General features: G+C 40.4%; 1 protein-coding gene across 1 annotated transcript in view; it reads left to right on the forward strand.

Annotated features, from left to right (window-relative positions):
- Positions 1–17633, forward strand: part of LOC105890052 (receptor-type tyrosine-protein phosphatase eta-like) — a 51076-nt gene that overhangs the window by 19748 nt on the left and 13695 nt on the right. The window contains 18 exon segments of the mRNA XM_042707436.1: positions 399–659; positions 751–1131; positions 1884–2150; positions 2806–3066; positions 3158–3277; positions 4292–4558; positions 5214–5474; positions 5580–5684; positions 6700–6966; positions 9106–9323; positions 9964–10288; positions 10380–10652; positions 11518–11784; positions 12440–12799; positions 12801–13064; positions 13925–14191; positions 16434–16694; positions 17093–17365. Coding sequence (XP_042563370.1) covers positions 399–659; positions 751–1131; positions 1884–2150; positions 2806–3066; positions 3158–3277; positions 4292–4558; positions 5214–5474; positions 5580–5684; positions 6700–6966; positions 9106–9323; positions 9964–10288; positions 10380–10652; positions 11518–11784; positions 12440–12799; positions 12801–13064; positions 13925–14191; positions 16434–16694; positions 17093–17365 — 4698 coding nt within the window.

Raw genomic sequence — 17633 nt, forward strand, 5'->3', positions numbered from 1 at the left:
CCAACAATCCCTTAACAGCACAGACTTGGTCCAGGCAAAGACTGAACTTAGAAATAGATGCAATGCAGAGGAATGTTCCACTGGCAATCTAAGGAGTCAACAGAAAGAAACAAGAAGTCGTTCAAGAACATAATGAAGTCAAAAGGCTAAACACAGATCATGACTGAGCTCTAGATAGCAGATTTGGTTGCTCTCAACTTGAGCGTAGGGAGGCAGGGGCTCCTTATAGTAGAAACTGCCATACCCACCCTTGACCATGACGGCCTCTTCTGAAATGCATCAGCACGGTTTACACCATTTGTTACAGCCTGGATTCATCAGTTTGTCTAGTTAGTTGCCTAATGCCTTATGTTGCTCCTTCTTCAATACAATTCTGTCTGGATATTTCTGTCACCTAGGGCCAGAGACTGTGCAGCCAGTCATCTCAGACAACACCAACAACTCCATCACAGTGAATTGGAGTCATCCTATTGGAAATGTGGAGTCGTTTGAGGTTCTCCTGAACAGCAGCAGTAGCAGCACCAGGAGCCCTCCGCTGGATTCAAGTATCAACTTCTATGAGTTTAAAAACTTGTCATCTGGGAAGATATACACAGCCACTGTCACAACAAAGAGTGGGCCCTTTAGTGAAGAATCTGAAGTCACTACCACTGCAACGTGTGAGTATAACTATGTTATAGTTTCATTTGTGAAGAAGATGTTTTTACACAGTAGAAGGAGATTTGATCACGCTAATGACTTTTTTTTCAGATCCCAATCCTCCAGGGGATATCACCATGAAGAGTGCGACTACAAACTCCATTTTTATAGAGTGGACTCCAACCCTCTTGATGGACAACTCAGATGGTTTTAACTACACAGTGAACATCAGTAATTCATCAGGGACTAGAGATTATAGTACCAAAGCCTTATACCAGACCCTGACTAACCTTACATCAGGAACATCACATATCATCTGTGTGAGAACAACTGGACCACTTGGCCTCCAGAGTGAATCTGTTTGCAGTGGAAATATCATCACAAGTAAGAACACAGAGACAGAGAGTCATCCAACTGTTATAATGGTGCCACACAGCTCTGTTTATGTTGTGGACAGTTACAATATTTTTGATACAACATTTTTTGTGCAACATAAGAAATAGAAAATATCTTTAAAAAATGATAGAGTATCAAACTGCATAGGAAGTTGTGAAGGAGAAATTGAAATATGGTAGTAAGGATACTGTTAGGTGAAAATTCACCCTAGTTACCTCAGGTCTCCGGAGCTGCATATAAGTATATTTATTAGACAAACAACAACAACAATTGCAATCGGGCTCACTCCCAGCACAAGGCTGAAAGTGAAGCCCCGATAAACACATCACACAAGGTTTATATAGACAGAAGTTTAGCGTTCAGTAGGGATAACCACGTGGTGGATCTCTGACTTCCGAGGCACGGATGGAAGTTTTGCACAAGATTGGAAGAAGCACAGTTCAACCCTTCTTATCACCTCTGGTCTAAACATGCTCTTGTACATATGCAGACTAAGTGGCACCTAATAATCTAAGTTACACACACACACACAGACAAGCCATGTTCCTGCTTACACAAGTACATGATTCATATAAGGAATATATTAATACAAAGCACTTGATTCATATATTCTTAAGTAATTAACAGTGTTTGCAAATTATCTCCATCAGATACCAAGTGTGTAAACATATGCATTACTAATTCATAACTAAGAGGAGCATTTAGTTGTTTAGTGTTTTGTCATATACCTCCAAACATAAGGCCAGTAACATGTTTTTATAATTTGTTTATTAAAAACAGTGAATATGTTTCTAGTTTTAGTCTTTTAGTCACATCTCAGATGTATGTGATGCCTCTTCTGGTTACAGAGCCACATCCCATCAGGAATTTGACTGCTGAGACTCTAAACACCACGAAAATAGAGCTAAAGTGGGACCAACCAGAGGACTACCAGAGTACTTACCGTTACCAAGTCCAGATCTCTGGATGCACATCTCCAAGCCGTGATGCCTCAACAAGCGAGGAGAAGATCATCATATCCAGCCTGCCTCCAGGAACCAGCTGCACATTCAGCATCTATGTTGAGGTTATGAACGGCACAAGGGGAGAGGAACTCAATATCTCCCGTTATACCAGTAAGTAACTAAACTTTTACTCTAAACTCTAATCTAAATTATGAAAACTTTTGTCAATCTTAGGACACAACCCATGTAGTGTTGCCAACCCTGCAATCTCAAAATGTCTCACTTTCTGAAGTTTGTGTAACCAAATTCAGTGACTATTCACTTCAAGGATTATAGCTGCTAAAATCATGATGCCGTTGCCATACAGTTATAGGGAGCACATGCACAGACAGACCATAGACCATGATATAAAAATCATTCAGTTTACTCCAACAATCCCTTAACAGCACAGACTTGGTCCAGGCAAAGACTGAACTTAGAAATAACTGCAATGTAGAGGAATGCTCCACTGGCAATCTAAGGAGTCAACAGAAAGAAACAAGAAGTCGTTCAAGAACATAATGAAGTCAAAAGGCTAAACACAGATCATGACTGAGCTCTAGACGTCAGATTTGGTTGCTCTCAACTTGAGCGTAGGGAGGCAGGGGCTCCTTATAGTAGAAACTGCCATACCCACCCTTGACCATGACGGCCTCTGCTGAAATGCATCAGCACGGTTTACACCATGTGTTACAGCCTGGATTCATCAGTTTGTCTAGTTAGTTGCCTAATGCCTTATGTTGCTCCTTCTTCAATACAATTCTGTCTGGATATTTCTGTCACCTAGGGCCAGAGACTGTGCAGCCAGTCATCTCAGACCACACCAACAACTCCATCACAGTGAATTGGAGTCGTCCTATTGGAAATGTGGAGTCGTTTGAGGTTCTCCTGAACAGCAGCAGTAACAGCATCAGGAGCCTTCCGCTGGATTCAAGTTTCAACTCCTATGAGTTTAAAAACTTGTCAGCTGGGAAGATATACACAGCCACTGTCACAACAAAGAGTGGGCCCTTTAGTCAAGAATCTGAAGTAAATACAACTGCTACATGTGAGTATAAATATGTTTTAGTTTTATTGGTGAAGAAGTTGTTTTTACATAGTAGATGGAGATTTTATTACGCTAATGACTTTTTTTTCAGATCCCAATCCTCCAGGGGATATCACCATGAAGAATGCGACTACAAACTCCATTTTTATTGAGTGGACTCCAGCCCTCTTCATGGAGAACTCAGATGGTTTTAACTACACAGTGAACATCAGTAATTCATCAGGGACTACAGATTATAGTACCAAAGCCTTAAACCAGACCCTGACTAACCTTAAATCAGGAACACCACATGTCATCTGTGTGAGAACAACTGGACCACTTGGCCTCCAGAGTGAATCTGTTTGCAGTGGAAATATCACTACAAGTAAGAACACAGAGCCAGAGAGTCATCCAACTGTTATAATGGTGCCACACAGCTCTGTTTATGTTGTGGACAGTTACAATATTTTTGATACAACATTTTTTGTGCAACATAACAAATAGAAAAGATCTTTAAAAAAAGATAGGATATCAAAGTGAATAGGAAGTTGTGAAGGAGAAATTGAAATATGGTAGTAAGGATACTGTTAAGTGAAAATTCACCCTAGTTACCTCAGGTCTCCGGAGCTGCATATAAGTATATTTATTAGACAAACAACAACAACAATTGCAATCGGGCTCACTCCCAGCACAAGGCTGAAAGTGAAGCCCCGATAAACACATCACACAAGGTTTATATAGACAGAAGTTTAGCGTTCAGTAGGGATAACCACGTGGTGGATCTCTGACTTCCGAGGCACGGATGGAAGTTTTGCACAAGATTGGAAGAAGCACAGTTCAACCCTTCTTATCACCTCTGGTCTAAACATGCTCTTGTACATATGCAGACTAAGTGGCACCTAATAATCTAAGTTACACACACACACACAGAAAAGCCATGTTCCTGCTTACACAAGTACATGATTCATATAAGGAAATATATTAATACAAAGCACTTGATTCATATATTCTTAAGTAATTAACAGTGTTTGCAAATTATCTCCATCAGATACCAAGTGTGTAAACGTATGCATTACTAATTCATAACTAAGAGGAGCATTTAGTTGTTTAGTGTTTTGTCATATACCTCCAAACATAAGGCCAGTAACATGTTTTTATAATTTGTTTATTAAAAACAGTGAATATGTTTCTAGTTTTAGTCTTTTAGTCACATCTCAGATGTATGTGATGCCTCTTTTGGTTACAGAGCCACATCCCATCAGGAATTTGACTGCTGAGACTCTAAACACCACAGCAATAGAGCTAAAGTGGGACCAACCAGAGGACTACCAGAGTACTTACCGTTACCAAGTCCAGATCTCTGGATGCACATCTCCAAGCCGTGATGCCTCAACAAGCGAGGAGAAGATCATCATATCCAGCCTGCCTCCAGGAACCAGCTGCACATTCAGCATCTATGTTGAGGTTATGAACGGCACAAGGGGAGAGGAACGCAAGACCTCCCATTATACCAGTAAGTAACTAAACTTTTACTCTAAACTCTAATCTAAATTATGAAAACTTTTGTCAATCTTAGGACACAACCCATGTAGTGTTGCCAACCCTGCAATCTCAAAATGTCTCACTTTCTGAAGTTTGTGTAACCAAATTCAGTGACTATTCACTTCAAGGATTATAGCTGCTAAAATCATGATGCCGTTGCCATACAGTTATAGGGAGCACATGCACAGACAGACCATAGACCATGATATAAAAATCATTCAGTTTACTCCAACAATCCCTTAACAGCAAAGACCTGGTCCAGGCAAAGACTGAACTTAGAAATAACTGCAATGTAGAGGAATGCTCCACTGGCAAGCTAAGGAGTCAACAGAAAGAAACAAGAAGTCGTTCAAGAACATAATGAAGTCAAAAGGCTAAACACAGATCATGACTGAGCTCTAGACGTCAGATTTGGTTGCTCTCAACTTGAGCGTAGGGAGGCAGGGGCTCCTTATAGTAGAAACTGCCATACCCACCCTTGACCATGACGGCCTCTGCTGAAATGCATCAGCACGGTTTACACCATGTGTTACAGCCTGGATTCATCAGTTTGTCTAGTTAGTTGCCTAATGCCTTATGTTGCTCCTTCTTCAATACAATTCTGTCTGGATATTTCTGTCACCTAGGGCCAGAGACTGTGCAGCCAGTCATCTCAGACCACACCAACAACTCCATCACAGTGAATTGGAGTCGTCCTATTGGAAATGTGGAGTCGTTTGAGGTTCTCCTGAACAGCAGCAGTAACAGCATCAGGAGCCTTCCGCTGGATTCAAGTTTCAACTCCTATGAGTTTAAAAACTTGTCAGCTGGGAAGATATACACAGCCACTGTCACAACAAAGAGTGGGCCCTTTAGTCAAGAATCTGAAGTAAATACAACTGCTACATGTGAGTATAAATATGTTTTAGTTTTATTGGTGAAGAAGTTGTTTTTACATAGTAGATGGAGATTTTATTACGCTAATGACTTTTTTTCAGATCCCAATCCTCCAGGGGATATCACCATGAAGAATGCGACTACAAACTCCATTTTTGTGAAGTGGACTCCAGCCCTCTTCATGGACAACTCAGATGGTTTTAACTACACAGTGAACATCAGTAATTCATCAGGGACTACAGATTATAGTACCAAAGCCTTAAACCAGACCCTGACTAACCTTAAATCAGGAACACCACATGTCATCTGTGTGAGAACAACTGGACCACTTGGCCTCCAGAGTGAATCTGTTTGCAGTGGAAATATCACTACAAGTAAGAACACAGAGACAGAGAGTCATCCAACTGTTATAATGGTGCCACACAGCTCTGTTTATGTTGTGGACAGTTACAATATTTTTGATACAACATTTTTTGTGCAACATAACAAATAGAAAAGATCTTTAAAAAAAGATAGGATATCAAAGTGAATAGGAAGTTGTGAAGGAGAAATTGAAATATGGTAGTAAGGATACTGTTAGGTGAAAATTCACCCTAGTTACCTCAGGTCTCCGGAGCTGCATATAAGTATATTTATTAGACAAACAACAACAACAATTGCAATCGGGCTCACTCCCAGCACAAGGCTGAAAGTGAAGCCCCGATAAACACATCACACAAGGTTTATATAGACAGAAGTTTAGCGTTCAGTAGGGATAACCACGTGGTGGATCTCTGATGTCCGAGGCACGGATGGAAGTTTTGCACAAGATTGGAAGAAGCACAGTTCAACCCTTCTTATCACCTCTGGTCTAAACATGCTCTTGTACATATGCAGACTAAGTGGCACCTAATAATCTAAGTTACACACACACACACACAGAAAAGCCATGTTCCTGCTTACACAAGTACATGATTCATATAAGGAATATATTAATACAAAGCACTTGATTCATATATTCTTAAGTAATTAACAGTGTTTGCAAATTATCTCCATCAGATACCAAGTGTGTAAACGTATGCATTACTAATTCATAACTAAGAGGAGCATTTAGTTGTTCAGTGTTTTGTCATATACCTCCAGACATAAGGCCAGTAACATGTTTTTATAATTTGTTTATTAAAAACAGTGAATATGTTTATAGTTTTAGTCTGTTAGTCACATCTCAGATGTATGTGATGCCTCTTCTGGTTACAGAGCCACATCCCATCAGGAATTTGACTGCTGAGACTCTAAACACCACAGCAATAGAGCTAAAGTGGGACCAACCAGAGGACTACCAGAGTACTTACCGTTACCAAGTCCAGATCTCTGGATGCACATCTCCAAGCCGTGATGCCTCAACAAGCGAGGAGAAGATCATCATATCCAGCCTGCATCCAGGAACCAGCTGCACATTCAGCATCTATGTTGAGGTTATGAATGGCACAAGGGGAGAGGAACTCAATATCTCCCGTTATACCAGTAAGTAACTAAACTTTTACTCTAAACTCTAATCTAAATTATGAAAACTTTTGTCAATCTTAGGACACAACCCATGTAGTGTTGCCAACCCTGCAATCTCAAAATGTCTCACTTTCTGAAGTTTGTGTAACCAAATTCAGTGACTATTCACTTCAAGGATTATAGCTGCTAAAATCATGATGCCGTTGCCATACAGTTATAGGGAGCACATGCACAGACAGACCATAGACCATGATATAAAAATCATTCAGTTTACTCCAACAATCCCTTAACAGCACAGACTTGGTCCAGGCAAAGACTGAACTTAGAAATAACTGCAATGTAGAGGAATGCTCCACTGGCAATCTAAGGAGTCAACAGAAAGAAACAAGAAGTCGTTCAAGAACATAATGAAGTCAAAAGGCTAAACACAGATCATGACTGAGCTCTAGACGTCAGATTTGGTTGCTCTCAACTTGAGCGTAGGGAGGCAGGGGCTCCTTATAGTAGAAACTGCCATACCCACCCTTGACCATGACGGCCTCTGCTGAAATGCATCAGCACGGTTTACACCATGTGTTACAGCCTGGATTCATCAGTTTGTCTAGTTAGTTGCCTAATGCCTTATGTTGCTCCTTCTTCAATACAATTCTGTCTGGATATTTCTGTCACCTAGGGCCAGAGACTGTGCAGCCAGTCATCTCAGACCACACCAACAACTCCATCACAGTGAATTGGAGTCGTCCTATTGGAAATGTGGAGTCGTTTGAGGTTTCTCCTGAACAGCAGCAGTAACAGCATCAGGAGCCTTCCGCTGGATTCAAGTTTCAACTCCTATGAGTTTAAAAACTTGTCAGCTGGGAAGATATACACAGCCACTGTCACAACAAAGAGTGGGCCCTTTAGTCAAGAATCTGAAGTAAATACAACTGCTACATGTGAGTATAAATATGTTTTAGTTTTATTGTGAAGAAGTTGTTTTTACATAGTAGATGGAGATTTTATTACGCTAATGACTTTTTTTTCAGATCCCAATCCTCCAGGGGATATCACCATGAAGAATGCGACTACAAACTCCATTTTGTGAAGTGGACTCCAGCCCTCTTCATGGACAACTCAGATGGTTTTAACTACACAGTGAACATCAGTAATTCATCAGGGACTACAGATTATAGTACCAAAGCCTTAAACCAGACCCTGACTAACCTTAAATCAGGAACACCACATGTCATCTGTGTGAGAACAACTGGACCACTTGGCCTCCAGAGTGAATCTGTTTGCAGTGGAAATATCACTACAAGTAAGAACACAGAGACAGAGAGTCATCCAACTGTTATAATGGTGCCACACAGCTCTGTTTATGTTGTGGACAGTTACAATATTTTTGATACAACATTTTTTGTGCAACATAACAAATAGAAAAGATCTTTAAAAAAAGATAGGATATCAAAGTGAATAGGAAGTTGTGAAGGAGAAATTGAAATATGGTAGTAAGGATACTGTTAGGTGAAAATTCACCCTAGTTACCTCAGGTCTCCGGAGCTGCATATAAGTATATTTATTAGACAAACAACAACAACAATTGCAATCGGGCTCACTCCCAGCACAAGGCTGAAAGTGAAGCCCCGATAAACACATCACACAAGGTTTATATAGACAGAAGTTTAGCGTTCAGTAGGGATAACCACGTGGTGGATCTCTGACTTCCGAGGCACGGATGGAAGTTTTGCACAAGATTGGAAGAAGCACAGTTCAACCCTTCTTATCACCTCTGGTCTAAACATGCTCTTGTACATATGCAGACTAAGTGGCACCTAATAATCTAAGTTACACACACACACACAGACAAGCCATGTTCCTGCTTACACAAGTACATGATTCATATAAGGAATATATTAATACAAAGCACTTGATTCATATATTCTTAAGTAATTAACAGTGTTTGCAAATTATCTCCATCAGATACCAAGTGTGTAAACGTATGCATTACTAATTCATAACTAAGAGGAGCATTTAGTTGTTTAGTGTTTTGTCATATACCTCCAAACATAAGGCCAGTAACATGTTTTTATAATTTGTTTATTAAAAACAGTGAATATGTTTCTAGTTTTAGTCTTTTAGTCACATCTCAGATGTATGTGATGCCTCTTCTGGTTACAGAGCCACATCCCATCAGGAATTTGACTGCTGAGACTCTAAACACCACAGCAATAGAGCTAAAGTGGGACCAACCAGAGGACTACCAGAGTACTTACCGTTACCAAGTCCAGATCTCTGGATGCACATCTCCAAGCCGTGATGCCTCAACAAGCGAGGAGAAGATCATCATATCCAGCCTGCCTCCAGGAACCAGCTGCACATTCAGCATCTATGTTGAGGTTATGAATGGCACAAGGGGAGAGGAACTCAATATCTTCCCGTTATACCAGTAAGTAACTAAACTTTTACTCTAAACTCTAATCTAAATTATGAAAACTTTTGTCAATCTTAGGACACAACCCATGTAGTGTTGCCAACCCTGCAATCTCAAATGTCTCACTTTCTGAAGTTTGTGTAACCAAATTCAGTGACTATTCACTTCAAGGATTATAGCTGCTAAAATCATGATGCCGTTACCATACAGTTATAGGGAGCACATGCACAGACAGACCATAGACCATGATATAAAAATCATTCAGTTTACTCCAACAATCCCTTAACAGCACAGACTTGGTCCAGGCAAAGACTGAACTTAGAAATAACTGCAATGTAGAGGAATGCTCCACTGGCAATCTAAGGAGTCAACAGAAAGAAACAAGAAGTCGTTCAAGAACATAATGAAGTCAAAAGGCTAAACACAGATCATGACTGAGCTCTAGACGTCAGATTTGGTTGCTCTCAACTTGAGCGTAGGGAGGCAGGGGCTCCTTATAGTAGAAACTGCCATACCCACCCTTGACCATGACGGCCTCTGCTGAAATGCATCAGCACGGTTTACACCATGTGTTACAGCCTGGATTCATCAGTTTGTCTAGTTAGTTGCCTAATGCCTTATGTTGCTCCTTCTTCAATACAATTCTGTCTGGATATTTCTGTCACCTAGGGCCAGAGACTGTGCAGCCAGTCATCTCAGACCACACCAACAACTCCATCACAGTGAATTGGAGTCGTCCTATTGGAAATGTGGAGTCGTTTGAGGTTCTCCTGAACAGCAGCAGTAACAGCATCAGGAGCCTTCCGCTGGATTCAAGTTTCAACTCCTATGAGTTTAAAAACTTGTCAGCTGGGAAGATATACACAGCCACTGTCACAACAAAGAGTGGGCCCTTTAGTCAAGAATCTGAAGTAAATACAACTGCTACATGTGAGTATAAATATGTTTTAGTTTTATTGGTGAAGAAGTTGGTTTTACATAGTAGATGGAGATTTTATAACGCTAATGACTTTTTTTTCAGATCCCAATCCTCCAGGGGATATCACCATGAAGAATGCGACTACAAACTCCATTTTTGTGAAGTGGACTCCAGCCCTCTTCATGGACAACTCAGATGGTTTTAACTACACAGTGAACATCAGTAATTCATCAGGGACTACAGATTATAGTACCAAAGCCTTAAACCAGACCCTGACTAACCTTAAATCAGGAACACCACATGTCATCTGTGTGAGAACAACTGGACCACTTGGCCTCCAGAGTGAATCTGTTTGCAGTGGAAATATCACTACAAGTAAGAACACAGAGACAGAGAGTCATCCAACTGTTAGAATGGTGCCACACAGCTCTGTTTATGTTGTGGACAGTTACAATATTTTTATACAACATTTTTTGTGCAACATAACAAATAGAAAAGATCTTTAAAAAAAGATAGGATATCAAAGTGAATAGGAAGTTGTGAAGGAGAAATTGAAATATGGTAGTAAGGATACTGTTAGGTGAAAATTCACCCTAGTTACCTCAGGTCTCCGGAGCTGCATATAAGTATATTTATTAGACAAACAACAACAACAATTGCAATCGGGCTCACTCCCAGCACAAGGCTGAAAGTGAAGCCCCGATAAACACATCACACAAGGTTTATATAGACAGAAGTTTAGCGTTCAGTAGGGATAACCACGTGGTGGATCTCTGATGTCCGAGGCACGGATGGAAGTTTTGCACAAGATTGGAAGAAGCACAGTTCAACCCTTCTTATCACCTCTGGTCTAAACATGCTCTTGTACATATGCAGACTAAGTGGCACCTAATAATCTAAGTTACACACACACACACACACACAGAAAAGCCATGTTCCTGCTTTCACAAGTACATGATTCATATAAGGAATATATTAATACAAAGCACTTGATTCATATATTCTTAAGTAATTAACAGTGTTTGCAAATTATCTCCATCAGATACCAAGTGTGTAAACGTATGCATTACTAATTCATAACTAAGAGGAGCATTTAGTTGTTTAGTGTTTTGTCATATACCTCCAAACATAAGGCCAGTAACATGTTTTTATAATTTGTTTATTAAAAACAGTGAATATGTTTCTAGTTTTAGTCTTTTAGTCACATCTCAGATGTATGTGATGCCTCTTCTGGTTACAGAGCCACATCCCATCAGGAATTTGACTGCTGAGACTCTAAACACCACAGCAATAGAGCTAAAGTGGGACCAACCAGAGGACTACCAGAGTACTTACCGTTACCAAGTCCAGATCTCTGGATGCACATCTCCAAGCCGTGATGCCTCAACAAGCGAGGAGAAGATCATCATATCCAGCCTGCCTCCAGGAACCAGCTGCACATTCAGCATCTATGTTGAGGTTATGAATGGCACAAGGGGAGAGGAACTCAATATCTCCCGTTATACCAGTAAGTAACTAAACTTTTACTCTAAACTCTAATCTAAATTATGAAAACTTTTGTCAATCTTAGGACACAACCCATGTAGTGTTGCCAACCCTGCAATCTCAAAATGTCTCACTTTCTGAAGTTTGTGTAACCAAATTCAGTGACTATTCACTTCAAGGATTATAGCTGCTAAAATCATGATGCCGTTGCCATACAGTTATAGGGAGCACATGAACAGACAGACCATAGACCATGATATAAAAATCATTCAGTTTACTCCAACAATCCCTTAACAGCACAGACTTGGTCCAGGCAAAGACTGAACTTAGAAATAACTGCAATGTAGAGGAATGCTCCACTGGCAATCTAAGGAGTCAACAGAAAGAAACAAGAAGTCGTTCAAGAACATAATGAAGTCAAAAGGCTAAACACAGATCATGACTGAGCTCTAGACGTCAGATTTGGTTGCTCTCAACTTGAGCGTAGGGAGGCAGGGGCTCCTTATAGTAGAAACTGCCAAACCCACCCTTGACCATGACGGCCTCTGCTGAAATGCATCAGCACGGTTTACACCATGTGTTACAGCCTGGATTCATCAGTTTGTCTAGTTAGTTGCCTAATGCCTTATGTTGCTCCTTCTTCAATACAATTCTGTCTGGATATTTCTGTCACCTAGGGCCAGAGACTGTGCAGCCAGTCATCTCAGACCACACCAACAACTCCATCACAGTGAATTGGAGTCGTCCTATTGGAAATGTGGAGTCGTTTGAGGTTCTCCTGAACAGCAGCAGTAACAGCATCAGGAGCCTTCCGCTGGATTCAAGTTTCAACTCCTATGAGTTTAAAAACTTGTCAGCTGGGAAGATATACACAGCCACTGTCACAACAAAGAGTGGGCCCTTTAGTCAAGAATCTGAAGTAAATACAACTGCTACATGTGAGTATAAATATGTTTTAGTTTTATTGGTGAAGAAGTTGTTTTTACATAGTAGATGGAGATTTTATTACGCTAATGACTTTTTTTTCAGATCCCAATCCTCCAGGGGACATCACCATGAAGAATGCGACTACAAACTCCATTTTTGTGAAGTGGACTCCAGCCCTCTTCATGGACAACTCAGATGGTTTTAACTACACAGTGAACATCAGTAATTCATCAGGGACTACAGATTATAGTACCAAAGCCTTAAACCAGACCCTGACTAACCTTAAATCAGGAACACCACATGTCATCTGTGTGAGAACAACTGGACCACTTGGCCTCCAGAGTGAATCTGTTTGCAGTGGAAATATCACTACAAGTAAGAACACAGAGACAGAGAGTCATCCAACTGTTATAATGGTGCCACACAGCTCTGTTTATGTTGTGGACAGTTACAATATTTTTGATACAACATTTTTTGTGCAACATAACAAATAGAAAAGATCTTTAAAAAAAGATAGGATATCAAAGTGAATAGGAAGTTGTGAAGGAGAAATTGAAATATGGTAGTAAGGATACTGTTAGGTGAAAATTCACCCTAGTTACCTCAGGTCTCCGGAGCTGCATATAAGTATATTTATTAGACAAACAACAACAACAATTGCAATCGGGCTCACTCCCAGCACAAGGCTGAAAGTGAAGCCCCGATAAACACATCACACAAGGTTTATATAGACAGAAGTTTAGCGTTCAGTAGGGATAACCACGTGGTGGATCTCTGACTTCCGAGGCACGGATGGAAGTTTTGCACAAGATTGGAAGAAGCACAGTTCAACCCTTCTTATCACCTCTGGTCTAAACATGCTCTTGTACATATGCAGACTAAGTGGCACCTAATAATCTAAGTTACACACACACACACAGAAAAGCCATGTTCCTGCTTACACAAGTACATGATTCATATAAGGAATATATTAATACAAAGCACTTGATTCATATATTCTTAAGTAATTAACAGTGTTTGCAAATTATCTCCATCAGATACCAAGTGTGTAAACGTATGCATTACTAATTCATAACTAAGAGGAGCATTTAGTTGTTCAGTGTTTTGTCATATACCTCCAGACATAAGGCCAATAACATGTTTTTATAATTTGTTTATTAAAAACAGTGAATATGTTTCTAGTTTTAGTCTTTTAGTCACATCTCAGATGTATGTGATGCCTCTTCTGGTTACAGAGCCACATCCCATCAGGAATTTGACTGCTGAGACTCTAAACACCACAGCAATAGAGCTAAAGTGGGACCAACCAGAGGACTACCAGAGTACTTACCGTTACCAAGTCCAGATCTCTGGATACACATCTCCAAGCCGTGATGCCTCAACAACCGAGGAGAAGATCATCATATCCAGCCTGCCTCCAGGAACCAGCTGCACATTCAGCATCTATGTTGAGGTTATGAATGGCACAAGGGGAGAGGAACTCAAAATCTCTCATTATACCAGTAAGATTTTTCTAACTAAACTTTTACTCTAAACTCTAATCTAAATTATGAAAACTCTTGTCAATCTTAGGACACAACCCATGTAGTGTTGCCAACCTCGCAATCTCAAAATGTCTCACTTTCTGAAGTTTGTGTAACCAAATTCAGTGACTATTCACTTCAAGGATTATAGCTGCTAAAATCATGATGCCGTTGCCATACAGTTATAGGGAGCACATGCACAGACAGACCATAGACCATGATATCAAAATCAGTCAGTTTACTCCCCATGTTATGGTTAGAATGAGAAGCATGTCTGCCTCTGCCCTGAGACCTGCATTCCCTTGCCCAATGGCCATATTTCCCACACTTATGGCATACATCATGTGCTTTTCTTCTGGACCCATATCTTGGTTTAGGATGTTGGTATCCAGAAGAATGCATCACATGTCTACCAGCACACCTAGCTGTTAACCGTCTCAATCTGGTAGTTCCATCATTAACATCTGAGTCTACACTCAGGCTTTCTGGCTTACACTCAGTAATTAGCATTGGCATTGTTTCAGATGCTTCTCGTTTCTCCCTCTCCCATTGAGGGGGCTGCTCACTTTGTCTTTTCAGAGTGATTAGCTCTGCCACCTTACTAGCTTGATCTGCTTTTAATGTCTTCACATTATCTGCAATAGCTCGAACTCTGTTACTTTCAACATGCAACGCCGCTCTTCCAGCAATTTAATGCTCTTTCTCTTCACAGATGTTACACAAAATACCTTCAACGAAAGTAAAACTATGCCAAACAACTGGTCACTTGTTTTTTTTTAGTTTTAAACCTTAATTTAAAACGTCAGGTTCTGATCAATAATCTCGCTCCAATGAATGAATGCCCATATCAAACGCAACCAAATTCGCCTTTTCATCTATCAGACTCACACCCTGAAATCAATAAATACGGAAATTTGCAATTTGATTCTACAGGTCAATTAAGCATCAGGCAAACTATTATCAAACCTTCAAATCAAACACCAAATCTCTAATAAACTAAATAAAACAGAAGTTTCTCACTTAAAACAAGCTCTCGGCCCGCTTGAACTGCGATTTTGAATTCCTTTTTGATGGCAATTTAAAACGCCACGCTCTGATTCAAATTATCCTCGCCACGCAACTCACCTTTAACCCATCCAATAATTGCAATTATTACAGTTTACTATGACAGCAAATCAAACCGCCTCACTCTGATCAATTACTATCTTGGTATGCCAATTCTATGTGCATAACCACTGATACAATTATCAAGCATAAGTCTGCACCGCAGTCACGCTCGGCCAGCTTCTATTACGAATTTGAAATCTTCTTTCACCCTGCAAAAATTCAATACTGGAAATATTTGCGTCCTGGACCTCAGTCCTAAGTAATTTATCAAACGTTTGTTCAAAGCCTACACCATTATGAATGGTTTTCCAAAAAGGTAGCTTAATTACTAATAATAGATACCTTAAACAATACAACCCAACACGGAAACTCTGTTCCGCAAAAACAAAGTGCTTACGATTACGGATAATCGTAACACTTACACACAAATGATAGATGGGCCCAAACTTTTCAAATCCTTATTCCTGCTAACTGGCTCTAATTTATTAGACAGCAATTTTGACAGAAAAGTACACACGGTTATAGTGTAGAATTAACATATGAACCATGACATGTGTAAGGGGAGGGGATGGGTGTGTCTGGAGGTCAAAGGGGGAAAGTTTGACCGGGGCTATAGCCAGGTATGGCCATATACAGTAGATGTTAATGACCTTTGGCTTCAACCATTTTGTCGTGGCTGTAGACAAAAGCTAACAACCAGAGACTAATGTCTCTGGCTCCGAGACACACAAAAGCCAGGAACCATGTCTGATGGCTCCTCAACATAAACAAAAGGCCAGGAGCCAAGCTTGATGGCTCTGGCCTGATGCTATGACGGCCTCTGCTGAAATGCATCAGCACGGTTTACACCACGTCGTGGTCAAGCGTGGGTATGGCAGATTCTACTATAAGGAGCCCCTGCCTCCTGTTAAATTATGGTGGATTTCATATCAGACCATAACTTTACCTACCAGACCTAATATCAATTTGCCATACCTGGCTATAGCCCCGGTCAAACTTTCCCCCTTTGACCTCCAGACACAGCCTGGATTCATAAGTTTGTCTAGTTAGTTGCCTAATGCCTTATGTTGCTCCTTCTTCAATTCAATTCTGTCTGGATATTTCTGTCACCTAGAGCCAGAGACTGTGCAGCCAGTCATCTCAGACCACACCAACAACTCCATCACAGTGAATTGGAGTCGTCCTAATGGAAATGTGGAGTCGTTTGAGGTTCTCCTGAACAGCAGCAGTAACAGCATCAGGAGCCTTCCGCTGGATTCAAGTTTCAACTCCTATGAGTTTAAAAACTTGTCAGCTGGGAAGATATACACAGCCACTGTCACAACAAAGAGTGGGCCCTTTAGTGAAGAATCTGAAGTCACTACCAATGCAACGTGTGAGTATCTGAAAACTCACTCTCAATACAAAGATGTGTGTATCAGAAAATATGGCATCTGTCTGATAACATCAGGATTCAGTAATTAATCAAGTTCTTCCTGTAACAAGTTGTTTCTTCCACAAACTCCACATGATTGGAGTTTCACCGTAGTCACCCAACTTTCAGAGTAACAAGAACATTTACAATTCCTTTTTTTGGTCATGTAGAACTGATAAACACATCTGGACGATACAATATGATAGTTTTCTGCTTTGGGTTGGAAACCACATGAAAACATACACAAACAGCTTATATGGCACATTGTCACCAAGTATATCAGAGAAATCCATCAGTTATCAGTGTTGTGTACTAAACAAAGGAAATGATGGCTGGATTTGAATCTTCTCTTTTTCCAGATCCTAACCCTCCAAGAGATATTTTTATCAAGAAAAAGACTACAAAATCCATTTTTGTTGAGTGGGCCCCTGCCTTCTTCATGGATGACTCAGATGGTTTTAACTACACCGTGATCATTAGTAGTTCATCAGGGACTGCAGACTATAGTACCAAAGCCTTATACCAGACCCTGACAAACCTTAAATCAGGAACACCACATGTCATCTGTTTGAGAACAACTGGACCACTTGGCCTCCAGAGTGAATCTGTTTGCAGTGAACATGTCACAACAAGTAAGTGCAGTAAGAGTGTATAGTTAGTGTGCACTGACAAAGGACTCTACTGCTGACTTATCCGCACTAAACATGCGTTTTCTTCTGAGCAAAGCATGAAAGGATCTTTAATTAATAGCATTACTATTCATATACACTGAATAGTGGGGACTTAATTATTCTAGTGCAATACAGTTTTTGTCAAATTCATCAAATTCATCAAATTTCCCCTCACAGTCCTCCAGGTGTTTACTCTGTAAACAAAGTGAAGGGAGGGGTGTAATTTGAT

The sequence above is a fragment of the Clupea harengus genome, chromosome 3 (genome assembly GCF_900700415.2).
Source record: "Clupea harengus chromosome 3, Ch_v2.0.2, whole genome shotgun sequence".
NCBI lineage: Eukaryota > Metazoa > Chordata > Actinopteri > Clupeiformes > Clupeidae > Clupea > Clupea harengus.